Below are 26405 nucleotides of genomic sequence, written 5' to 3'. Positions count from 1 at the left end.
GCACAAATGGTGAGATGACCAAAACAAACAAATTTGACAAAAGATCCTGTGGATGCTGTGGACAGCAATTTCAGTGTGTCATTTAATCTGCTTTGAGTAATTACAAAAATAGGATTATTAAGATATAGCGCCCCCTAGCATCAAAATAAATGAATCACAATGTTACCTCAAGAGTGTTATCTTGTCTAGGTGTATACATTTTAAGTTTGAAAATTGCTCACAATCTGGAAAAATGCCACAGCAAATGTAAAATATATACAAACTCTTAAATGTGTTAATTACATTGTCAGTACCATAGTCCATTTTTGGTGGACACACGCAGTCATTTAATCCATTAAACAGCAAACAACCGCAGTCCATTTATAACAGCATATTATTTTATTTGTTTCTGTAACCAAACCAGGATAATGTAAATAAGACCTTACATATTTTAATACAGCGATTTAACCCCTGTACAAGTAAAACAAAAACAAAATATAAATTCCTCTCCTCCCCTTCTGTTTGTAGTTTCTAATTCCTACTAAACAAACAAGAAATGGGGAGCCTTACTGAAACCCTTGTTCATTTGCCGGCCCCTTCTTTTTATTAGCAACCAAAGAGGAGTGGTTCAGTGAAACATCTTATATACTCAGTCCTGTGGTCACCATAACAGAGGAGTCCTTTTTCACAAACATTTGAGAGCCTCTGTTCCAAGACTTATCACTCTTGCCCCCAACCCCTCATCGAATCTGGCTGCCTTGCACTCAATGTTCTCGCCCCAACCCAAACCCCGCCCCTTCTCTGCAGTGATTGGTCAGGAGAGTCAGAGCTAGTCAGCAGCATGGTTGGGAGCTTTGTGAATAGGCTGGATGATGAAAGACTGGAGTAAGTTTGAGAAGTGTCTGTCCTCACATTCACAGAATAAGGGGAGGGGCTTAATCTTAGGACACATCAAACATAGGCATGGTTTGGAGTAACCGTTTACAAAAAACAATAAAAGAAAACATTCCATTGTAATTCTACTAGCTGTTGACAAAGCAGAGCTGTCAACTGTTTTTTTCAAAATCATATATATTTATCTAAAAGGATTCAGGTCTTTCGGGGCCTATCCTTTGGCTAAAGATTCATGGTACTCTTGCACAGACGCAAATGCACAATCTTCAATTCTTGCAGGCATAGACTACTGAGAAGGCAGGAGGGAAGGCTCACAGTGTAGACTGTGATCGATGAATTAAACAAATACATCCGTAACCAGTTCTTAATCTGCTGAAATGATTTGTTTTGTTAAGGCCAATACATATGGTTGAGGTGAAAATATTAAGAAAAGGTAATTATTAGTACAGACAATGTGGAGCAATATGTGCACACACACAGTAATGGTATGCATGAGTGTGTACACAGTCACATCACAATAACAACTTAAGAGCCGCCGCTTGAGAAAGAACCAAAAAACAAAGTTGGGATAAACAATTTCAATGAAAAAAGGAAATATCTTCCTGTCTAAAACATGTTTCTCCAGGGGAAGAGGTGGAAAAGAGAAAAGTAAATCATATTGCTATAAAAATGGCGTTTTCAGCAGCCAGTTTAATTTGTGTTGATGTCTACCTTCACTGTTCTCTGGGGATGTACGTTTCTTAGTTTGGACACACACAATGAAGGGGTGCTTTCACCTTAATGCCAACCACAGCTGTGGACAGAATGGATGGACTGATAAAAGGATGAGGAAGAAGAGCACAGTCAATATGAGAGAAATGCACAGCACCTCGTTATGAACCTCTATCACTCTACATCCATATAATTCCCTAAACTGCTTTCAGGTGCTCTAGTACATTGCCCTCTTCACATCAGACCTCTCCATCCATCCTTCAATCTACTTGTCCTTTCTGAAGCAGTTCTGACTATTTACTCTCCTCTGGTTTGATGGCCTGCGGTTTGATTGGACCTGTTCTGATGGGTTTGGTTGTTGCTAGCGGTGTAGTTTTGTCAGATTCTTGGTGGTCGGATGGTGCCCCCTGGTGATTTGAAGTGACACTGTTGTTGGGTCTGCCTGGCCCTTCCATGCGGGTGGACTTGCTGACTGGAGCCTTCAGCTGCTGTTGCTCAGAGAAGAACTTGTGGGTGGACTGCAAAACCTCAGCTCTCTGTTTAGCCTGACAGAAAAAGGTGAACACTCAAAAACAGTCCAACATGGCCACTTAAATGTACTTGATAACTGCTCCAGTGCCTCAGAATAACATTACTGCTTTCTAAAGGTGTATACACGTTTAGCATTTAATAATTTAAATGTAATGTTCTATAATGTTAAATTATAAAAATATTCCCAATTAAAGCAATCTTAAAACATTTCACATGATCCAACACTCACCTTAAGGTCCTGTTCTGCTTTCAGGGCAGCCTGTGTTCCACGCAGTGCTAAAGGAGGACCAGAGGGTCCACGTGGAAGGTGTTGAGGTCTAGGGTGAGGCATCAGACCTCCGCTCATGTTAGAAGACATGGGTTGACCCATAGGTGAACGCTGCATCCCTCCAGGAAAGTTTGCATGGGGTGGACGCACCAGCGGAGACACCATGTTGGCCTGAGACAACATCTGAATGCATGACAGACAGGATAAACTCTTAAATGGTGAGTAATATTTTAAGCTTTCCAACAACCAAACATACACATGTACACTTAGCATTTCTCAATGGCCAAATCAACGTTTTCCACAGAAGCATAGTTTAATCTAGCATTCATTGAGTTTTGAATGGCACCAGTATTTGTGTGTACATCAGGAGCTGACCTGTGGGTTGAACTGTCCGGGGAAGTGCTGGGCAATGCGCATTCCTGCAGATCCAGATGGGAACTGTTTGGGATATAGCATGCTGTTCATCTTGTTAGACTGACTACTGGGACTTGTGGAACTCACCCTGAGAAAGCAAACAAGCTTTCAGGAAAAAAATACAACATACACCAATAAAGGGATAAGAACTATGTATCAAGTGAACAAAAGCTAGATGGCTTTGTATTAGCGGAAGACCAATATATTGGCCATTTTGAGATGTTATGGGCAATGACAACATGCCTGCTTGACCAATTAAATGTGTCAACACTCCCAGTTTCTACCAACAGCCATCAATATGGAAATTGCAAATTTTGTTTCCAAATATTTAAGCAAACTTAAAGATTTGTATATACACCTATATACCTATAAGGGCTAGAAGTTGGGGTAGTGCTTCTTGCACTAACAGGTGGTGTTCCAGGCTTCACATCCATTCCACCACTGAAGAGCTTCAGATCCATCTCACACATCTACAACAGATAAAAAGGAGTTGAGTGATGACTAAATGCAGCCAGTGCTAGCCAGACATCACTTCAGTCTTTTACGATGGACTTCAGAGGATAAACTGATGCCAACTCCAACTGTAAGACATCGGATACTTCATATGCCACAGCCTGAACTTTGTTTTTAGGATGGACCCCACCAAACCTGACCAAAATTACCAGCTGGTTGAACTGCAATGCACCTCATTGATCTCTGCCTGCATCACCTTTGTTTATTGATGAACTACTCTCTTGAAATGGAATACAAAGACCATCATTTAATTGGCAACAAAAGCTTTTATCAGCCAACTAACAAAGGACAATTGCATCTATGTGAATTTCTGCAGTTAATCCAGGATAAACTTCAAAAGACATTAGTCATTAATTTTACAGTTCATACAAAATCTGTTTAAACACTGACCCTTAACACTTACTTGGTTTATTAATGTTAAACCATGACTTGCACTACACATAATTAAGTGTTATTGGCATTATATTCATGTTGTTTAGCCAGAGGGGAACTGGCCCCCACAGTGAGTCTGGTTTCTCCCCAAGGTTATTTTTCTCCATTAAATCAACATCTTATGGTTTTGTGTTCCTTGCTACAGTCACTTTCGTCTTGCTCACTGGGGTTCTATATACAATTATAAACACAATTTACAATCATATTTAATCAAACTACATAATGATCACCAAGACTTTATAGATATTACAGTTTAATTTTCTGTTAATGCATGATTTTCTATAAAGCTGCTTTCGTGTGTCGTGAAAAGCACTGTACAAATAAAAATGACGACTTAAAAAAAAATTTAATAAACACACAGCCGCTTTCAATTTTAAAAGCAACAAAATATGAATCATTTTTAAATTAGGGCTGTCAATCAATTCAAATTAATCACATGATAGCGATAAAATTAATTAAAATAAATCATTTATGAATATTAGTTGAGAAAGGACCCCAAATTACAATAATTCAATATATAATGATAAAACAATTATAAATTGCTATATTTAAATAATTATAAATATAATATATATGACAAAATAACTAGAACACAATACACTATTGTGGCAAATGAGTAAAGTATTTATAAGACAATAGAAAAAAAGTGGCTTTGTACATCATTATTATTTTTATCATATTATTGAACATAAGCCAATCCATAGTAATCCATTTTACAATTGAATTCATCAGTCTGTCTGTAATAGATTTATTAAAAGGACTTTTCTTGGGGGCATGGGTAATTCAGCGGGTATTGAAGCTGACTACAACCCCTGGAGTCGTGAGTTCGAATCCAGGGCGTACTGAGTGACTCCAGCCAGGTCTTCTAAGCAACCAAATTGGCCCGGTTGCTAGGGAGGGTAGAGTCACATGGGGTAACCTCCTCGTGGTCATGATTAGGGATCCTCAATGGGGCACGTGGCAAGTTGTGCGTGGATCGCGGAGAATAGCATGAGTCTCCACATGCTGCGAGTCTCCGCGGTGCAATACACCGTGAGCCACATGATAAGATGCACAGATTGGGGGTCTCAGAAGCGGAGGCAACTCTGCCACCCGCATTGAGGTGAATAACTGCGCCACCATGAAGACCTACTAAGTAGTGGGAATTGGGCATTCCAAATTGGGAGAAAAAAGGGGATTTAAAAAAAAAAAGGGGACGTATCAATGTACACCTGTATCAGATGGACACTGAGTGCGTCATACTTTGGTTGCGTCATAAATATAACCACTGTGTTTTCAGGTTGCTGTGCCAAGTTAAACACGTCTTGAGATCCCTGCATTTAAAATTGCACTCCGTCCAGCTGTTGGAATGCAAGAACTTATCATTCTTATGACATTCTTATCTTGTGCTATCGCTAGTGTCAAGCAAACCGGAGTGTGGTTTGCTCTCTGTATAGCTGTGTGTTGCCTATAGAGGTGGAGTTTCATTTACTGCCCCGTGCTGAAAACAGGTGGCACTTCAAGCTTGAATTGCTCAAAAGATAGGAATTCCTTATGTTCCAGGGACACGATTAATTGCATTATTTTTTAAATAATGAGTCATACTAAATTAACATGTTAAATCAACAGCCCAAATTTAAATTATATTAAACATTATATTAATATTTAAATGTATCTCAAATATAAATATAAATCAATACATAAATATAAATTACACACTTTTGCTTTAAAATAAAATGAAATATAATAGCAATGTATCCAGAAAATGATCTGGGCTCTGTTAAACTACTTGTTTACCTGACTACTACTTGTCAGTAAACCGAACAAATATGGACTGTAATATTTGCAATTAAAAATTAAAAGAGAAAAGGCAATGGCGATATTAGGCTATCAGTGTATGAGCATTTTTGTGCACAAACCTTATTGGAAGGCTGCATCATGCTGTGTGTATTCTGGCCAATTAGGCCACGGTAGGGCAGATTACTGGGGGGCTGGCGGTTGAGGCTGGGGGGCGGGGCTTGGGGAGGAGTTGAAGGCAAGGACTGAGGCAAAGCCAAGAGTGGCTGACCACCACCAGAGCCGAAGTTGGGCAAAGACAACTGTGAACCCGGCATAGGAACAGTCACCTGCTGCAAGGTGGAACTAGGACTCTGTGTTGAACTGTAGTAACTGCTCTGCTGCTGAACCTGACCAGAGTACAGGTTTGAGTGCTGACTCATTCCCTGACGCTGCAGAACAAATCAGAATACACAATAAACACTTTAAAACAAGGTCATGGCTTTATTTTTTTTAAATCTTAGCATAATTTTTTACAATTTAGTTGCAACATACACTCACTGGCCACTTTATTAGGAACACCTGCACACCTACTTATTCATGTGATTATCTAATTAGCCACTTGTGTGGCAGCAGTGTAATGTATAAAATCATGCAGATATGGGAAAGGAGCTTAAGTTTGTTTAATGGGGAAAAAATGTGACCTCAGTGATGTCGACCGTGGCATGATTGTTGTTGCCAGACAAGCTGGTTTGTGTATTTCTGTAACTGCTGATCGCCTGAGGTTCACACACCAACAGTCTCTAGTTTATATTCAAAATGGTGCCAAAACCAAAAAGCATCCAACGAGCGGCAGTTCTATGGGAAAAAACAGTCAGAGGAGAATGGCTAGACCAGTCCAAGCTGACAGGAAGGTGACAGTAACCCAAATAAACACGTTAAAACTGTGCCATGCAGAAAAGCATTTCTGAAGGTACAACACATCAGACATTGTGGCGGATGGGCTACAGCAGCAGAAGACCCCTCTGGGTACAACTACTGTCAGCTTAGAACAGGAAACTGAGGCTGCAGAGGGCACAGGCTCACCAAAATTGGACACTAGACGATTGGAAAAACATCACCTGGTCTGACATATCTGGATTTCTGCAGAGGTACACAAATAGTAGGCCCACTGCAGATTACATTTTCTGTTCTTGGCTGACAGAAGTGGAACCCAACGTTGTCTTACGCTGTTGTAGACCAACCGCCTAAAGGTTCGACATGTTAAGCTATTCTGCTTACAATTACAATTAAAGAGGGGTTTTCAGAGTTACTGTAGCCTTTCTGTCAACCTGAACCAGTCTGGCCATTCTCCGTTGACCTCGGTCATCAACAAGGCATTTTTGTCAACAGAACTGCCACTCAGTGGTTGTTTTTTGCACCATTCTCTTTACTATCTAGACTGTTGTGCGTAAAAATCCCAGGAGATCAGCAGTTACAGAAATACTCAAACCAGCCCATCTGTCACCGACAATAATGCCACGCTCCAATCAAATTTTTTCCCCCATTCTGATGGTTGATGCGAGCATTAACTGAAGCTCCTGACCCGTATCTGCGTGATTTTATGCTCTGCAGGATGCAAATTGTAGAATAGAATAGTTTCCCCCACATACTGTTTCAGAAGCAAGTGGTTATAGCAGTCTTTATATCTGTGCTGAATTCATCCAGTTCTAATCCCATTCTAAATAATCTTTACTAAATGCTCCATGCACTTGAATATCAAGGCTATGCAAATATTTGAAGCATTAGGAGCAGGAGGTTATTTCTCACCTGCAGTAGGTGTGTGTCTATCAGCTGTGATCCTCCGATGCCAGAGGGCTGGTTCAGCTGAGGCTCAAACAGGATGGGGATGTGCTGGGTGTTTGAGGTCTGCTGGAAGGCCAGGTTGGATTGGTGCTTGCCCAGTTCTGGTGGCTGAACCCCAGGGTAACTGTGCAGCGGTGTGCCAGACATCATCATGGGAGACGTCTGGGAGAGGCTGTTTTGCATGAACGCCTGCTGAGACCTGTGAGGAGAGAAAAGGCAAAAGAGTGTACAATGTATTGGTTATCTCACTTTTTAATCAACAACTAATGGAAACATTTTGGGATTATTTTTTTTTTATAAAAATTGTGAATATTTTTTATTGTCTTGTTGATGTTGACATTGATTCAGACTGAATGCTGCAGAAGAGCTCTGAAATTACCAGATGTTCATCAGGCTGCGGTACCTGTAGGTCTGTATGGAGGAGCTGAAGAGGTCTTGAGGTTGAGACACAGGAGATCCATTGTTGAGGCCTAGCTGGGCCTGGTGCTGCCCCTGCAGAGGAGCGTAGATGGGGATGGGGATCTGCTGCACTGCCGTGGGCTACCGGGAGACAATCATAACCCATTAAAAAGTTTTCAATCAACCTACATAACCCAACACAATCAAACAATGAAGGAGATTTAATCCTTTATCCTGGAATGTTGGAACTGCTAGCCAAGTCATTAAAAGCCAGAAATGTGCCTATATAACAGATGTATGCTGATGTGAATGAAAAATGGCAATACACTTGCTTAAATTGTATGGTGCATATATACACATACATACATACATACACACACACATATATATATATACACACACACACACACACACACACACGTGTTTACAGAAATCCTGATGAATCGCTCAAAGTGAATAATAAACTTCTAACATCTGTAATAATACATTAAATTAAAATGAGGTGATAAACGGCACAAAGCACACAATACAAACCATAATCTGTATATATGGTGCAATATTTTTGCTAGCAGCCAAACTGCGAGTGCAGTAACAGTTCTTTAACTGTTCCATTTGTAATGTGATCATAATCATCACAATGGGAAAAGGTAACAAACAGATTGAATAGATTAGTAATGATAGAAAACTCAAGGCACATTCGTATCACCCAAAATAGTGTTTTTAGCTACCTCATGTCGCTCAAGTTAGGATGTGTTTGGGCTTGTTTTAATCGAAATGCTGTACTGTACATGACAATGTGCCATTTCCCATATTCTGTTTATGTTTTTAAGTAATAAGTGAAAAAGATTGCCCCCAAGAAATCGTAGACTTCTATAAATGTACAGTCGAATTACACAGGATTAGCGATGTCTGTAGCAATCGCACAGATACTGTAAGTGTCCCTACAGCATTTCACGACTGCCGTCACACATAACCAATCCATTAGAAAATTTATTTAGCTGTGCTGATTAATTATGCAGGGAATATTAAACATTATCATATCACTGTATCTGGGATTAGTAAAAAGAGATTGATTGGAATATCTGGCAAATAACAAGATCCTGTAATCCTATATTAAACTCTTGAATTAAAAATATTGACAAATGTGTTAACAATTTGTAATTATATTTGTCTCTCTGGAAAATATGTTCAGAAAAGAGGGGCTACAATGTCTGAACAAAATACACACTTTAACACAATTTCCCTATTCACATTGCAGAAATCACAAAATTACACACCTTTCTAAATTTTCTAGTTTTTCCTATTTTACATGGGTAAATAAACTCTCAACAGCATAACATGCTTGAGAAATGTTTTTAGATGTCTTATGCCACCATTCAATGTAAGTGATCGCAGTAAGTAAAAATTACTGACATGACCAATGTGCACAGGAGTAAAATTAAGAGAAGCTCTAGTAATTATTACATTACCCCATGTCCACATATAAAAATATGCAAGATCATAATTTAATAGGTTGATCTTGGTGGTTGAGGGAGGAACACTGCAGAGGTTTATACCTGTGAGAGTCCTGGCTGAAAGCCTTGCTGTTGGGCTATAGAAGGAGCCAGGCGAGGGTGAGGCGTACTGAACAAGTGAGTGGTGTCCATGTAGAAGGCTGGGATTTGGGCGGCAGAACCTACAAAATTAGAAACAAACGAACTTGAAAGTTGTTCAAACCACTAACACGGAAAACTAAGAAAGAAATTTTGGTAGGAAAAAGCCTCAATGCTTGTTGTTAAAGGGGTAGGTCAGACTCTATTCTGATTGGTTAGCCACATCTAAAACAATTTCCAAGGGAGTCATTAAAAGCCTAAAACCTCCTTTACCATAATGAAATAACTGCAGTGCAGGCCTCTGATGGCTTATTGCTATAAACAGGGTTCATACATGTATCATTCAATGAAAATCAAGGACTTGCAGGAACCTTTCTCAGCAATAACTTTTCATTTTCAAGGACTTTACAGAAATGGTACCGTCTCACTTCAGATGGAGCGTTTTTGTTGCATATTAACAAGAGAATTAATGACTAGAATTAATGTTTCTTCTCACTTTTTGATTAACAACTGACTGTGAAGTACGGTAAGGATATTAAGAGAGATATTGTTGTCATGTTACACTCGTCTAAGGGAGAATTCTTGTGAAAACAGTCTGTGGTAAAGTCAAAATTCAACCCATTAAAGGTCCCCTGACATGAAATTTTCACTTTCTGAGGTTTTTTAACATTAATATTAGTTCCCCTAGCCTGTATTTGGTCCCCTCGTGTCTAGAAATTTCAGTCGGTGTAAACCGAGTTTTGGCTATCTTTCTCTGCCTGTGAGAAAATGAGATCTCAGACGGGCTGATCTTGAATCTCCCCCTATATGATGTCATATAGGGGGAGGTTCAATCCCCCTTCTCTGCTTTGCCCGCCCAGAGAATTTGACCCGCCAATGAGAAAACGAGCTAGGAAGTACGAACGCGAGCGCGCGATTTTAGTTTATCCTCGAGAGATATCATGGCGTGTGACCAATCGAAGCACAAAAGTTGCTCAATAATTGAATGCACAAATGATCACAGAAGTCTTTTTTTTACTTCCTTCATCCAATCCCCAGAAGGATCAATGGATAAATTTAATTTACTCGGTCACAGAGCGAAGTTGTGGAGGGCTTTCTCAGTTACCATGGATTTCTAAAAGCTATTGACTGCGTTCGCAGAACGTAGGCTATTTGTAAGAGAAATCCCACCACTTTGAAGGAAAACGACCATCGCTCGAAACATTGCGCTGACAGTTCTCATACGCACTGAATAACAGCTCACGTGCTGCGGTGTTCAGCACTTCACGTACTGAAATCACTACGGCAGCGACGCGAACAACTCCGAAAGGTAGGTAATTTTTCTTTCTTTTTTAGGAGAGGTAAAGGTTTTACTGTTGATATTTCTTTAAAGATGTAGATATTAACACTTTAATATCGTCTTATGGTGTGAATGAGTGTGAAAAGATGCGTTCGCAACATCTGAACGACTGCGTGTCTAAGTGCCATTGCAATATATCCAATGTAAACACCCACACTACACCTTGCCCCGCCTTTCTCCTCCTCATTAGCATTTAAAACTACAGACACCGAAACGGCACGTCTGAAGGAAAGCTCATTATGGGTTGGCTTGTAGTGGCTATAATTCTGTACCAAGGCTGAATTTTGTAAAAGAGATTTTAGATACAGTACTAGGGACCATTAAGGCCTATATCAAAGCCTACAAAAAGAAGCATGTCAGGGGACCTTTAAATGCAGTGTAAATGTAACTAAAACGATGGTGACATCCATTCAGACAATCCATGAGGTATATTATCTTCAGTGTGCGCATTCTTGTGACGCAACGCGTAATGAAAGATTATCGTCACTACACAACTCAATCACTGGCCAGTTGTTAATGAAAGACATTTTTGTCAACTAGCGCAAAATTTGGTTGCATATGCGAGTTGTAGAGGTCTGTGTGTACAAACTGACGTTTGCAAACAACACAAAGCACAGACCTTTGTTTTTACCCGCCCCACATGTCAAGTAAAAATCAAACTAGCTGTGACTGGTCACTTTTTATGCTGGTCAGATGGCCCCTTTCAGGCGGCTCAAATATGTGCACTGTGAGAGGGAGATATTGCAAAAACAATTAAAAGATGTATGGAAAATGAATGCATTTCTCAGGAACACTTAATGTATAGCATTTGTGTTCATTTCAAACACTCAAGTACTTCTCAACAAAACAAGCCGATTTTCCAGGTATTCCAGTACATACATTTCTAAAAGCTAAATTCAAGCACTTTAAGGACTTTGTGTAAAAAAAAAAACGAACAAAAAAAATGCATTTACTGAGAGCCGCAGGAGTGTGATATGTAATTTAAACCATTTACCTGCTGCAGACTGGGATACGAACACCTGTGGTGTCTGTTGCTGCTGTGGTAAGAGAGAGGGCACACAACCCAGATGGGAGAAGTTACTGCTGGATATTCCTGAACTTTGCAGCTGCTGGGGTTTCACCTTGCAGATGTTGGGAGGGTCAGATGCTGAGGTACTTTTTGTGCTGAGAGAGGACGTCGTGTAGGTAGCAGATCCTGTTGAAAAAAAAATGTAAATCCTAACTTTGAAACTACCCATGTTGTTCTAATACTTTTACATACTGTACCAACACCAACCATGAATGGGTCAGAGCGTAAAGTGGTGCTATTCAACTACAGTCCAGTCACCATCCTTTAGCTCCAACCCTAATCTTTTTTCAATAATATAAATCAAGGTCTAGAGGATTACTTGATTAATTAGGGTTACAGCTAAACGCTGCAGGAAGGTGGATCTCCAGGACAAGAGTTGAATTGCCCCGAAGTTAAGCATGTACTCCTACCGGACAAAGAGGTACTGGGGGTGACTGAAGCCACAGGTATCTGAGGCACTGAAGCACTGGAGAAGGAGTTGAAGGAGGCACTGCCTGCTCCTCCAGTAGTGATGGGGGAGGCAGAGGAGGTGACAGGCGAGCTCTTCTCTCCGAGACTGGGGGAGTTTTCCCATGCCTTACGTGCTGACTCCATCTGCAGGAACACAGTGAGGAGTGAGAAGCTTTATGTTGTAGAGGAAATGAAGGATGCTCACTGATATGGGTGTTAAGATGTCAAGCAAAGTACTTTAAGAATACACACAACTACATCTCGCAGGCCATATCAAGGAAAACAGGATTTTCGCTCTTTTGAAATAACAGTTTAAATGTATTACACAGACATACTCAGAGATGGGCATGGGTCATTGTGTTTACTTGAGTTTTCAAAGTGGCGTGGGTCTATATTAGAGGTGTGAATTTTCACTGGCCTCACTATTCGATTACGATTCAAAGGGTAACAATTACATTATAATTGATTACATTAGTTTATATTATAAAACAATTCTCAATGCATCTTGTCCTTCAATATCTTTCTTTTTTCAGTTTCTTCAAAATGTATTTTTTACTCTCAATTTTTCCCCTTTCAGCTTTTTTATAAAAATAATTCAATGAAAACATCAACATCTCCCAAACCGCTGCCTCATCATTATTTTCTGCTGTGTTTTACCCGGTTGTGAGCAAATCAGGTGCGGGCTCATCTTTCATGATGTTTGTTGGCTTCTTATCACGAATCAACTCTCCCGTTGCTATGTGCATGGGCTTGTGAAAGGATTTCGGGATCGTAGTTTGATTCGGGCACAAATGGTCATGTGTTCGATACAGCTGGTCTGCAAACAGTCGTGTTTGTGCACTTGACTTTAGTGTATGCTATTTACTCGCGTCTTTGTTTCCAAATCTGTCTTTGGCACGCACCACTGCTCTGCCGTGATTTAAACTGAACTCAGACTCTATTCTGATTCTTTTGAGAATAGATTCAGAATCGTTTGAGTATGAAATCGCAATGCATCGCTGAAACAATTATTTCTAACAGCTTTAGTCTATATTGTTGGTATATGTATGTAAATATGAGACGGACATTTTTGGCCACTGGATTGAGTCTTATTGTTGTTCTAGTGTCTTGCATATTCATTATAATTTAGGCTGTTATAACGTAGTCTGTTACAAAAGTACGTAGTTATGATTCGTATTTAAAATAGAAATAGCTTGTCTTGTGGGCGTGCCCCTCTCTGTGTGTTGAATGCAGTCTTTCAAATTTAAAATGCAGTGAAAAGTCACATCACGCATGATCATTATCGATCATCATTTTTATGATTGGTTATTGCTGTCACAGAGTAATGGTGCCCTCCCCTACACTAAATGGTCACAATGCAAAGCTCCCTCCCCAGTCCACCCAGGCCATTTCTGGAAACAAACAGCTTCAGAATTCTTTATGGTTGTGACATCTAAACTAAAATTTTAAAATGTACAAAAACCTTCATTAACATTATGAAATTTCAGTGTAAAAAATGCCAGAGGAGTAGAATATGTGCCCTTTAAGTTCTATTTGACACAAAGTGCATGAAAGCTGTGCGTGTCTTACTTTGAGTGTGAGGTCGACAGTAGCAGGAGAAACAGTGGCAAGGCTGGAGCTCTGCTGAAGGGCTTCTCTACGTGGAAGAGGCAATGTGTGAGGGAGGACCTGAACCAACACAAACAAGAGAGTAATTAGAACAGAGAAAAACTGCATGCACGCACATACATACACACACACACAAGCACTTACAGGAGTCACGAGGCTCTCCTCCATCTTTGTCCCTGCAGTGGGGACATTGTCAGACAATGAGGAGGATGGGATTGTGTAGTCAGTCACTGATTCCTGCACAACATACAGACAACAGTGTCAGAACTACTGAAATAACAAGAACTACATTACATCGACACTAGGGATGAACACTATCAATTCATTTTTTTTGTAGATTACTCTAACCCCAAAACAATGAGTTCTTGTACATTAAAATGTAAATATAAAATAACAAGTATGCCACAGTTGTAAAATGTATTTATAATTTAAATGGATTTCACCTGAAAATTTTAATTCTCTCATTATTTACTCACCCCCATGATGTCCCAGGTGTGTATGAATTTCTTCACCAGAACACACTTTAAGAAAAATATCTTGGCTCAGCTGGTCCTTAAAATGCAAGTGGATGGTGATCAGACTTTTAAAGCTACAAACATCTCAGACAGTTGGCATAAATGTCATCCATACAATTCCAGCTGTTAAATTTATGTCTTCAAAAGTGACAATCACTTTTGGTGCAATAAAAGCAATATTTAAATACTTTTTAAATCATAGCTGTCAGTCAGCAGTGTTAAAGTTCTTGTGTGTCTCACGTGGCAAACAAGATTACGACACACGCGCATACCGCTGCTGACCGGAAGCGACAATTTAGTTTTAAACCTGGAACAGCAGTGCTGTTTACAACGGAGAAGGAATGCTGTACAGAAGCTTGGTTGGTTTTGGTTTAGATCTGTATTTGAATCTGTTTATTTATTCACAGTGGTGCATCTGTGTGCTTCTCCTGGATTTCTCAACCAAGAGGAGTACATGGGATTACATACATAACATGCCAACACGAATACGTCACGCGAGACTGTGTGCACTCCACCCTCTTACGAAGCTTACTGGAAGCAAAAAGTACTTAAATATAGATTTTTTTTTTTTTGCACCAAAAGCAATTGTGTTGCTTTAGAAGACATTCATTTCACCACTGGAGATGTATTGATGACATTTATGCTGACTGTCTGTTCTTTCTGGAGCTTCAAAAAGTCTGATCAAAATCTACTTGCATTTTAACAATCAACTGAGCTGAGATATTTTTCCGTTTTTCTTCAAATATGTTCTGGTGAAGATTAAGTCATGCACGCCTGGGATATCATAAGGGTGAGTAAATTATGAGAGATACTTCATTTTTGGGTGAATAACTCTAAATGTTACAAGAACAGTACTTCAACAAACTATGCTTTTCTTTATGGAAAAATGTAATACAGAAACCAATACTGATGCCGTTAGGTTAATGCATATGTAATGAGTCTACACTGGTATTGTTTTACACGTTTTTATTCAGAAAAACAAGTGATGATTGCTGGCTTTTTAGAAAATGCACTTAGCAGGCAAAGGCAAATGCACAAAGGAAAATCATATTCAAGTAGTTTTCTCGTTCTAATATTAGTTTGGTATCTCGCTATGCGTAATGCCTCGGGAGTGGCCAATCATAGAAGCACCAATAACACCCAGTCTGTCAGTTGACAGACCAATTACAGCAGTGATGAGGATGTCCCACCTCTCTATATAAACCACTGTCATAGGTGCCTACTTCATTCTCGTTTGCTTCCCCGTGCAGATCATTGGAAGCTTTCCTCAGTAGTACTCGTAAGAAATGGTCACTTAACAGTTCATAAGGCAAGCTGTTCAGGTACGTTGCAGAATGCGGCTGTTCTTTTCTCTCCGTTCAAGAGTGTGTTAATGTCAACAGCGGGAGTCAGCTCAGATTTTAGAGGAGGAAATAGTTCATGTGCGTGAAAAGAACAGTGAACCAGCACGTCGAGGGCGTGTTTGCCTTTTTCTGTGGATATTTGAGCTGTTATAGATACTACCTCTATGGCAAAACATTAACACAGAATTAAGTGGCACATGTTCTTGAGTTCAGGTTCTGTCATGGCAACTACAAGCTCACTCAAAAGGGGAAGGATCCCTACAGTCCGTGCGCTTGTGGATCTATGATCTTGATAAAGGATTCCCACCTGCTATGTATCGCCTGTCTGGGGCTCATGCAGGCATTGGCCCATACATGCCTGACCCCCAGACACTTGCTAATCCTGAGTGTTGCACGCATTGTTCCCGTTCCATATGGAGAGTTTTGGAAAGGAGTGTGTGGGTCACGGCGTCGAAAGAGGATCCTTATTTTACTCCTCTGTCAGCAGAGAAAGACCTCCCACCTGTGGCAATCTCACAGACAAAGTCTTCCCTGATCTTCCTCCCCTCTTTGGTGGGGGACAGGGAAGAGGAGGATGATGCTGATGATCGTTTTTGAGGATGATGGCGAGGAGGATAAAGATGATGGCATTCTCCCCACTCTTCCTCTTTCCCGGCCAGGTAGCGCAATGGACGCGTCCCCCTCTCCTGTCCAAGGAGAGCTGGACCATATTGAGATGTGTAGGAGGGTGGCAGTCAAGCTCTCCATTAACTGGCAGCAGACTGGCCACGGTACAGAGATGGATCTGTACAACAGCAAATGGCCTGTCTGAGAATGAGAAGACAGATTTTCTCGATGCCCCAGTGTATCCAAAAGCCCTTTTTGGGGCTACGATGTCAACAATGCGGCAGCAGTGTGATTTGAGGAAAAAGAATGGGGAAGCATTTGAGACCTGCCTTCCCTGAAAAGCCACTACTCGTGTCTGCTTATCTAAATGATCTACTGCTGTGTGCGCCGTTGCGGCAGTAAGCAGAGATAGAAACAAGAATGCTAGTGTCTCATGTAGCAAATCTGGGATTCAAAATAAATTAGACAAACAGTTGTCTGATGCCCTTATAAGAAATAATTTATCTGGGTCTTATTAAACTCCAATCAGCATCAAGAATTTCTGTTAGAGGAATGCATTGGATTGATTAGCGGTTGTTTGTCCCTTTATCAGAAAGGGAAAAATTCTCATTCAGGTTGTGTCTACACCTATTGTGTCTGATGGCCTCAACGGTGTCAGTCATTCCTTATTGACTACTGCCAATGAGTGTTTCAGCATTGGATTGCAGCTCAGTACTTGTGTAACCAGCTAAGGTTTTGGATCAAAGCTTCTCATTTAATGTGATTCATGTACATTGGTGGTTTGTAAGCGATTGCATATTTCATATCTTCTACATCTGTCCATGTGCTATGCAGAACTGGTCTAAAAAAGGCTCTGGAGAGAAAGGTAGAGGCGGCAGGTCAAAATTTCCTCCACAGTTTGCCAAAAAGCAACAACATCAGCCTTCAGCTCCACAGTGCCAGTCTAGTACATTACATACATTTTGGTATCATTGGGTATCAAGAGGGAATATTTTAAAGTCTGTTGTAAGAGCCATACTTCCTGCTGCCAGGTGGTGGCGCTATGACCATGACCCAAAATAGTAAAATTTCATGATTATCCCTCAAGACTTAACATACAACAAAATTTGTATCTAAATCACACATTGCATAAAAAGAAATTAGACACTTCCTGTTTCCCTTTTATTGCCATTAAATGTAATGCCTTGCCATGGCAACACCATTCAATATATCAAAATCTGTTCGAAATTATGTATCTTCAATGTCTTGGCATAATGTTGTCTAAATGTGTTGAGTCTCATGATTCATCATGAGGAATATTTAAATGTTCAGAGCATGCTATATAAAAAAATCCAAAATGGCCAACTTTCTGTTGGGCAGACCCAATCACTAGAATTATTAAAGTTGTCCGGCTTGATGAGAACCAATTTTGGTGACTAGGTAAAAATGGGGGTGCTACAGAGGCCATCTTTCACACCCATTTTAAAGGGGGTGCTACAGAGCACATAATGAGAAAGAGACACTACAGAACCCCCCTGCAACTCTGCCTAGCCCTAATGGCTGATGACTCTGATGTGTGTGCAAACTTTCAAGAGTTTTCACGCATATTATGTACCCCAAACGCACAGAAAACTTTAAAAAGAAAAAGAATCCTTAGAACAACAATAGAGCCTCCGCACTTTCAGTGCTTGGGCCCTAAAAATACACACAAATAAACAAAAACACAGTAAAGTACAAGTTTTTCACAACAATATTTCTCAATGAATATCTGAATAATCTGTTGTATTTTGGAAAATGGAACATTATAAAAAGTTAAGTGTTGCAAATGGCATTTGAAGTGCTTTAAAAGATCCACAAAATAAGAACTGAGCTAGAAGGATAGTGTTGTTCACCTTCGAGCTGCTGGAGTATTCTGCTGATGGAGCAGTGATCATGCCCTCAATATCTCCACCCAGCTCAGGAACTTTGTCTTTAGTGGGTGAGCTGGAGTCTCTTTCTCGGTTACCTCCAGCTACACTTTTATCCAGGCCCTCTCCATCGGACTGAAGCACATCTTTGGCAGCCTTACGGTTCTTTAGTGAACGCTCTTTACCGATGGGACCGGGTTTATATTCCTTGGGCTCTGACGGGGGGGTGTCAGGCAACTGTGGAGGAGAATTGTTTGAAACAAGCGATTTACGTTTTTAAAGAGATATATATATATATATATATATATATATATATATAAAATTTACTCAAATTCTTATTGTTCCAGCCCCATATGACTTTAATTTTGTGGAATACAAAGAGGGATGTTAGCCTCTTAACCACTCACTTGCAATGAAATTGAATGGTGACTGAGACTAACATTCTCCCCTATATGGGTATAAGATTATATAGTGCATAAATGAAAGAAAGAGAAAAACAGTCTATGAAAAAGTCTGTGTAACACCTTTTGAGGTTTGACAGGTCCAGCACGGGGCTGTTTTTGTCTCTGTTCTTTGGGTTCGGGTAGTTTATTGTTAGAGGTTATCTCCAGCAGGGCAGGCACTCCGTCACTGTCAGTGCTTCCTGCTGAAGAGGGGGCACCAAACTGGATGCTTTCCATGCAAAGCTCAACCCCACTTTCTGTGCCTGCTTTCACACCCTAAAAACAAAACAAATATGATGAGACAAACTGGAACTAAGAAATATGAACAAAACATTGCAAGACATTTTCCTTCCTACCTCAGGTGTCACAGTCCCTGTAAATGAAGTGAGAGGTTTATTCCAGGCACTGACCGATGGAGGCTGGGGAGGGCTGATAGGTCCAACTACAATAGTAAGATAAACTCCATTAAACATAGGTGGGACAACATAGGAAATCTGACCAGTTTAGAAAAAAGACTTACATTTCTTGACATCGGGGATAACAGTGGAACCAGCCAACTTGGTCTCCCACAATTCTGTGCCAAGGGTGTTGTGCGTCTGGCTCTTCGGTGGGAAGTCTACTGGCACAGGGGGTAAAGGTGCTACAGCACCCTCTAGAGGCTGGGGCATGCTAGTGCTCTGGTTAGAGGCAGGAAGGTTGTGCTGAGACACAGTGATAGCTGGCTGCGGTTGAGGCTGTTGGGGGACAGACTGGCTCTGTGGAGCTGAAGACTGCTGATGTTGTTGCTTTTTGGCAAACCGTGGAGGCAGTTTTGACCCACCTCCTCTGCCTTTCTCTCCAGAGCCTTTTTTAGACCAGTTCTGCATAGCACATGGACAGATGTAGAAGATATGAGATATTCGATCGCTTACAAACAACCCATATACATGAATCACATTAAATGAGAAGCTATGATCCAAAACCTATTGAGCTGGCTCACTGCCAACACCTTAAGGCAGCATCCTAAACATCACTGAACCTAATAAGGTGACTGATTTAGAATGCTTTACATGGTAAAATATGTACATAAGCCAATATTATTTAGTGGTATGAGAAAAACCAATCAGCACATGTACATCCTTTCACTTTTCCCGATTTCATGTTGTTGTAAACACCTTTACTGCCATTTTTACTGACTTACCACATGTGCGCTTGTGCAGAGAATAGCAGAGAATAATACGTTTCATGTAAATGCAGGTTTTGTGCGTTGTCGGTTTTTGAATAAGCTGTTTTTTGATTGTCGTCAGCATCTTGCTGTGCATGTAAATTGCACTCAGTGTCAGCTGGGCGAGAATATCTGTTAAAGGCAGCAGTGAGGGAAACTTGCTGCTTTGTGTTTCTACCTCTCAAAGTTGCACTGTTTGCTTTTAAACACTTTTAAAGCAGTAGCCATATTAACACTACCAGTTATGTATTTATTTATCTATCAAACGATATAAACGCAATAGTATCAAGAGCGTCATATTTACATCCCTTGAGGCATCTTGGAAGGCAGCATAATTAAGATGTCAGCATCAGCAGTGCACCTATGTTGCCTTAAAATGCTGCCTCTGTAGGCAGCTCACTAGGTTTTGGAACATAACTAATTAGACAGTGTCTTTCTTTCCTCACCTGTGCAGTCTGCTCTTCTTTCTTCCTCCTTTCCTCATCCTGCAGACGTTTCTGCTGTTTCCTTGAAACAACCTCAGTGAACCCATCATCGTTCAAGTTTGACTGAGGGTCCTCAAGTGTCGTGACTTCTGGGTGGTCATCAATAATCACCACACCTAGAGTAATGATAAAAGCAGACTAATTAACTTCTTGCATGGTAATAGTCTTCAAACTTTTGACTTGTTCCCTTAAGATTTCAGCCACTGGAATACCGGTACAGAGAGAAATTGTCTAAACTGGTACAATGATTAAACAAAAGACAAAAATAAAACCGCAATCTCTTGAACACTCACTGGCATAGTTGTTGAGATCAAACTGAGACAGAGCGTTTTCTTTCTCTTTGGGTTTTTTGACAGCTTGTTTTGCCTCCTCTTTCCTGCGGCTTGAATGTGACTCTTTCACCATCTTCTGACCTATACCGGCCTGAGCAACCTCTGCATTCTGAACAGGAGCACTGCGGGGAGAAGAGATGAAATGTTAGTGTAACTGTAAAATAGACATGAAAGCAAGACTATAGCAAATAACATTTGTAATGAAGCTTTAATAAAGCAGTAAGAAATGAGAAGCATTACTTTTAACCATTGTTGAAGGGGTGTGTTAAAAAACCTAATACCCCACCAAAAAATCTATATATAAACAATTGGTGGGCTTATGGGCAGAAGAATGTAGAACGACTTGAATCCAGGATTTACACTGATATTTCCTATCACAGAGGTCTGCAGTCCACACTGGAATTCCTGAGGACAATACATTTAAAGACTCTGTAAAGATGGCACCCTAAAGTCTGAATCAACCCAGTGGAAATTAGACCAAATGCTCATTTGCCTAACCTTATCCATCTTGAGCAACGGGAACTTGTCCAGAATAGCACAAAAACTTTTACACCCCCTTCTAGTTTCTGTGGAAAGTTAATGGTCATCACATGACTGATACAGCCATATCTGCCATCTCACCCTCACCCCTAAAGTGCAGATGTGATGTCATTATAATCATGTGCTAAAACTCATTACTAAGACACAGAGCTAAAGCAGACTCCCTCAAGAAACACCCTTATTTGTAACAGGCAACACATCATTCCAACACTATTCTGAGTAGGAAAACTGTGGAGACTTGGTACAAAGAGTCACAAGTTAATTATCTTGAGGAGAGGACATTTTGACCACAAGCCCTCTAAAAAGCCACCTTTGATTGGCTTAGAGCCTCTTTGGGCTGTGACCAAACAGAAATGGTTAAAAGACCAGCCTGGACAACCCCTCACGCTGGCTCTTCTCTGCTCTACATTTGAACTCTGTCCAGTGAACTCCAGCATCTGGGGATCTACCTGGTCATTCGCACATCCATAAACCTGAACAAAGGCCTCCTGGAACTGAACAAAGCCAAAAAGGACTTAAAAAAAAATCCACACACCAAACAATGCAAGTACAAACCATCGCTGAAATCTGGGACCTGAGAGCACAACCAGAACTTTCTATGGACTAGGGCTGAAACGATTAGTCGACGTTATCGACAACGTTGACAATAAAAAAAATTATTGACAAAAATGTTTGTTGTCGAATAGTCGTATGATCTAATTTAATGTAACATGAGATCACTTTAAACTTTAATGATGAAAGCAGCACTGCAGCTCGCACCTGACTTAGGAGAGAAAGAATTACACAGCTCACAGTCCAGATGCACTCTAAACTTTCCAAACAGCTTATGGAGGTGGTGGTGTAGTGGTCTAAGCACATAACTGGTAATCAGAAGAACCCTGGTTCAAGCCCCACAGCAACCACCACTGTGTCCTTGAGCAAGGCACTTAACTCCAGGTTGCTCTGGGGGGATTGTCCCTGTAATAAGGGCTCTGTAAGTCGCTTTGGAAAAAAGCGTCTGCCAAATGCATAAATGTAAAATGTAAACATGCAGGCGTTACATCTTAAATGCAGTTATATTTAATGCGTTATAGCATTATTAAAGTTCGAATAATATGGAAGCAGATCATGTAAATAACTACAAACTCCGAAACTGGCATTTGTCTATGAGTTGCGCGAATGTCCCGATCTTGGAGACTGAAAGTGCACCCGGCTGATGCACACTCTGTCCCAGGGACACTCTTCCCTCAAGCGTGTGCTTGCTGCAGCTAGATTATAATGTGATGGCTCGTGACTTACTAAATCATAATATGTCACTTCTTATTTCTTATCATGAAGAAATTTGGTAATATGCAGCTTTATTAATACGAGAGAGTTGTGAGTTAAAGATGGATTGAAGTGAACCGAAAGGTGAGAGAGGGTAGTCATCGCCCCATTATACACTGCAACAAAATGTGTTTTTCATTTGTTTTGGCTTGTTTTCCAATATAAATATGTAAAACTCTTAAAACAATGTAAAAAAAATTTTGCAACTATACTTCAGAAGAAAAAAATTGTTATCTGAGAATGTTGAATATAATATAAAAAATACTAATATTTTTAAATATGTAAATATCCTTTAAAAAAAAAAAAAAAAGATTAATTCACCTGAGAAGCAGCATATAAGATATTTAGACTTGCTTTTAGAGAATAGATTCTTGAACACAAGTATATTTAAAAAATAAATAAATACACTTATATATACAAAATACACTTACTGTATATTTAGGATACATACTCTTAAAGCAAGAATAAATATCTTATATGTTGCTTCTCAATTAAATATATCTTGTTTTAAGGATTTTTTGACTTTTTTAAATGGAAAACAAGACAAAAACACTTGATGATAATATAATTTTTAAAAAGTATTTTTCCCCTTTATCTCAGTGAGTGTCATTTAGAGGTATTTTTAAAAGATGATTTTGTAATCTTTATTGTTAGTAAGCACGTTTAATACAACCTTTTAAATCGGGATACAAGCAGAATAATTGGTTAAGAGCTAATGATAAATCGTTGAAATAGTCAAATAATCGTTATATTAATCAATTATCAAAATAATCATTAGTTGCAGCCCTACTATGGACACAGCAAAGAACCAAAGCAACGCAATGAAACACAAGTACACATCCAGACCTTGATAGAGAGTGCTGGTATTTTATTTAAATATTTCAGGTATATTGACTGTAAATTGAGGTATACTTAATGAAGTATCTATGTTCCTCAGGGCATGGTCTATAGACACTGAAATTAGTATTACTTAAACATTATGTTCAGATCAACTTATTACTGGCCGAAGACTTTGATCTTAAGTAAAGATTAATTCTTATATTATCCCCCGAATCAAGATTCCCTTTGAGCTAAATTCTGCGAATTAGTGGTTGGAAAATGAAAAAGGCATACGCTAAAAGCCATAAGCAATTTCCCTACATCTAATGGTGGTTGAACGCGGCCAAGATTCTTAAACTAATTATTTACGTATAAAATCCTACACAATTCAATGTAATGCATAGCTTTGAAGAGCTCATTACTTTAAAATGGTGCTAACAGCAATATGACACAAAATGCTGAATAATTAAGTATAATAATAAATTCGTCCAAATGAGTGTGGTTCAATATCTGTTTGCAGTTGCCAATCAATGTAAAGAGCAATGTCACTCTCCGAGCAGTGCAACACTTGGCACACACACACTGCAAAAAAAAAAAAAAAAAAAAAGTAATTCTTATTGGTGTAACCCACAAAGTCTCTGAATTCTATGAAATAAGACTCACCCTCTACGTCCCGGTTTTGCTCCAGATCCTCCTCTTCTCTCGCCCCTGCCTCCAGCGTACCCTCGACCCACTTTAGGCCCACTATTTCCCCTGCGATTCTGTCGATCCACAGGCCGCTGGCTGGAGAAGCTCCTCTTGGCAGCCGTGGCTGACTCTCGTTTCAGGATTGCCACACCTTCTGTGGGTGACTTGCTCTGTACCCTAGAGATCTGTGCAGGTGCAGAAGAGGAGGAAAAGGTTTCCGTCACATCTACTTCAAGTTGTTTCTTGTCCTCTCGCTCTCTCCGTTCGTTAAAATCACTACTCTCAGAGGCCGTTTCCCACTCCTCATTGGCCTGGTCAGAGGAGTTCTGATTGGACAAGTCAGGTGATTTACTGCCAGCAGCAACTACTCTGGTGTTTCCAATTTCAGGAAGAACCACCTCTGTAACAGGCAGTTCAGGGGGAGTCACATCAGAAGAAAGAGGCGGTGCTGCATTGGCATTAGCAGCTCCCACAGGCAAAGTGACATGAGTTCCAGGGGCTTTAGACCGCATTGGTGAAACAGATGTAGGTACCGCAATGCCAGGTGTAGCTTCCCCAGCATTCCCTGCTGCCTCCCGCTCTTTAAGCCTCCGAAATCGCGGGGGCTTGTCCTGTCTGGGAGGGCGGGCTGCACGAGGTCTCCGAGGTCTCTCCCTAATGCTTTGTCCACCTTCTCCAAACTTATTATTTTCATATTTGGTGTGCCATCGTTCAGAGGGTGTGCTATCAGTGCGAGAAGTTTCAGCTTCCTCTGGCCGGAAGGTATCCATGGGCTTTGAGGGCCACTGTGAACCCTCTTTGACCATTGCCCGACGGAGAGGAGTAGACCTGTGGCTGCCCCTCTCCCTGCCACCTCCTCTCCTGCTGTGCAAGCCTCCCTTGCCCCAGTGTGGCACTTCCCCCTTTAACAGAAAACCTGGTTTTGGCCGCCCATCCTCGTCCCTGGACAAAGTTTTTTCCGAAAAATGTCCTGCCAAAAAGCCTGAGGCTGCTTTAGAGGAGCGAGATTCTGGCAGCCCACGACGGAGCGGTCTGCTCGCTTTTTTGCTGGGCTCACGATCCGATGCTCCAGTGTCACTGGCAGATTCTCTGCCTTCACTTTCAGAGTCTGTGTTTGAGCCTCGCCTGCGTCTGCGCTTTGGTAAGACTTCAATATCTGAGCTCTCACTGCGAGTTTCACTCTCTTCCCGACAGCGGAAGCCAGCTGTCCCTGTAGCACTTAATGGCAAGTCTGAACGTGACCGTGGCTCTTTGTATGGGTAGTCCCCTCGACTTCGACCACGGCTACCTCTTCCCCTTCCACCATAGCTGCCTCTGAAACTCCGGCCACGGGAATAGTACTCTCCACGACCACGGCCTTTAAAATTGGCATCAGAAGGCCAGTCTCTCTCCCTTTCTGTGTCTCTGTCTCTCTCTCGGTCCCGATCTCGGTCTCGCTCCCTCTCCTCTCTCTGGAAAGCTCTAGGAGGAAGATTGGAGTCTTTGCGAGATGGTAGTTTGAGTTCAGAACGTTTGTCACTTGTTGCAGGCTTGTCAGGCTTTTCATTCACAACAGATGCAGCTGCCAAACCTGCTGTTGTCTGTATATCTCTGGATTTTGCTCCACCAATGGCTGTTCCCACCTTAGATTCAACCATTCCTTTCTTGCCATCTCCAGAGGGCTTCTGTCCATCAGACGACACTACAGCAGCTAAAGGAGCACCTTTGGGAGCAGCACCATCTTTTTTCGACCTCTCCCCTCGTTCATGCTGCTCTTCTTTCTCTTTTCTCTGCTCCCGCTCTTCCTTCATGTCCCGCAACACAGGTTTCTTAATAGGTCCAGACCTCCTGACAGGCCGCTCTCCTCCAGGTCCTTCTCTCCTCCCTGCTCCGGTTCCACGGAATCCCCAGCGCATCTCTGACTTCTGCTTGGTGGGTGCAGGTAAGAGCTGTTTGTCTGTTTTGTGCATACCATCATTGGCTACAGGAAGGGTGGCACAGTTGTTGATCCCAGATCCTTGAATAAAAGACTCCTTTCTGGACTTCTCCTCAGGTCTTTCCCCAGCATCAGTAAAGTCTGGGGGTTTCTGTGCTATGGAAAGTCCTTCAAATCTGGGCTCTTCCAGTTTTAGAGAGTGATTGGAGCCTTGAGAGATGCTTCTTTTCAGTACAGCCTGTCCAATGGCTTCAACCTCCTCTGCAGCAGAGAGGTTGGCCTCCTCTGGCTCAAAGGAAGAGATGACTGGTGCTCTTCCAGACTGTAGTAGACTTGGATCCTCTTCTGAAATATGACTAAAAGCAGACAAGGGCTCAGATGAATCCCTGAAGTAGTCATTCTTGCCCCGAGGCTCAGGTGAGCTATGGTCTTGAGGGTAAACAACTGATAGACCTCTGTCCAGCTCTAAACCAGTGTCCAGTCTGGCATAAGACACACACAAAATAATATGAATGTTTTGGAATGT

At 41.0% G+C, this 26405-nt stretch overlaps 1 protein-coding gene across 3 annotated transcripts in view; it reads right to left on the bottom strand.

The window, feature by feature from the left end:
- Nucleotides 1-97: 97 nt before the first annotated feature.
- Nucleotides 98-26405, bottom strand: part of prrc2c (proline-rich coiled-coil 2C) — a 67613-nt gene continuing 41305 nt past the window's right edge. Inside the window, exons 15-33 of one of the 3 annotated variants that reach the window (XM_052098190.1) lie at nt 23941-26361; nt 20575-20735; nt 20243-20397; nt 19113-19452; nt 18949-19034; nt 18674-18868; nt 18135-18386; nt 13944-14036; nt 13761-13859; nt 12152-12335; nt 11667-11867; nt 9298-9416; nt 7722-7882; nt 7307-7541; nt 5641-5949; nt 3164-3267; nt 2759-2885; nt 2345-2566; nt 98-2129 (exon numbers count right to left, since the gene is read on the bottom strand). In XM_052098190.1, coding sequence (XP_051954150.1) covers nt 1878-2129; nt 2345-2566; nt 2759-2885; nt 3164-3267; nt 5641-5949; nt 7307-7541; nt 7722-7882; nt 9298-9416; nt 11667-11867; nt 12152-12335; nt 13761-13859; nt 13944-14036; nt 18135-18386; nt 18674-18868; nt 18949-19034; nt 19113-19452; nt 20243-20397; nt 20575-20735; nt 23941-26361 — 5716 coding nt within the window. In that variant the 3' untranslated portion in view covers nt 98-1877. The remainder of the gene's footprint in view (nt 2130-2344; nt 2567-2758; nt 2886-3163; nt 3268-5640; nt 5950-7306; nt 7542-7721; nt 7883-9297; nt 9417-11666; nt 11868-12151; nt 12336-13760; nt 13860-13943; nt 14037-18134; nt 18387-18673; nt 18869-18948; nt 19035-19112; nt 19453-20242; nt 20398-20574; nt 20736-23940; nt 26362-26405) is intronic. The other 2 variants (XM_052098189.1, XM_052098191.1) reach the window with 2 other exon arrangements.

The sequence above is a fragment of the Xyrauchen texanus genome, chromosome 30 (genome assembly GCF_025860055.1).
Source record: "Xyrauchen texanus isolate HMW12.3.18 chromosome 30, RBS_HiC_50CHRs, whole genome shotgun sequence".
In the NCBI taxonomy this organism is placed as follows: domain Eukaryota; kingdom Metazoa; phylum Chordata; class Actinopteri; order Cypriniformes; family Catostomidae; genus Xyrauchen; species Xyrauchen texanus.
This window is presented reverse-complemented; position numbering and strand designations above follow the sequence as displayed.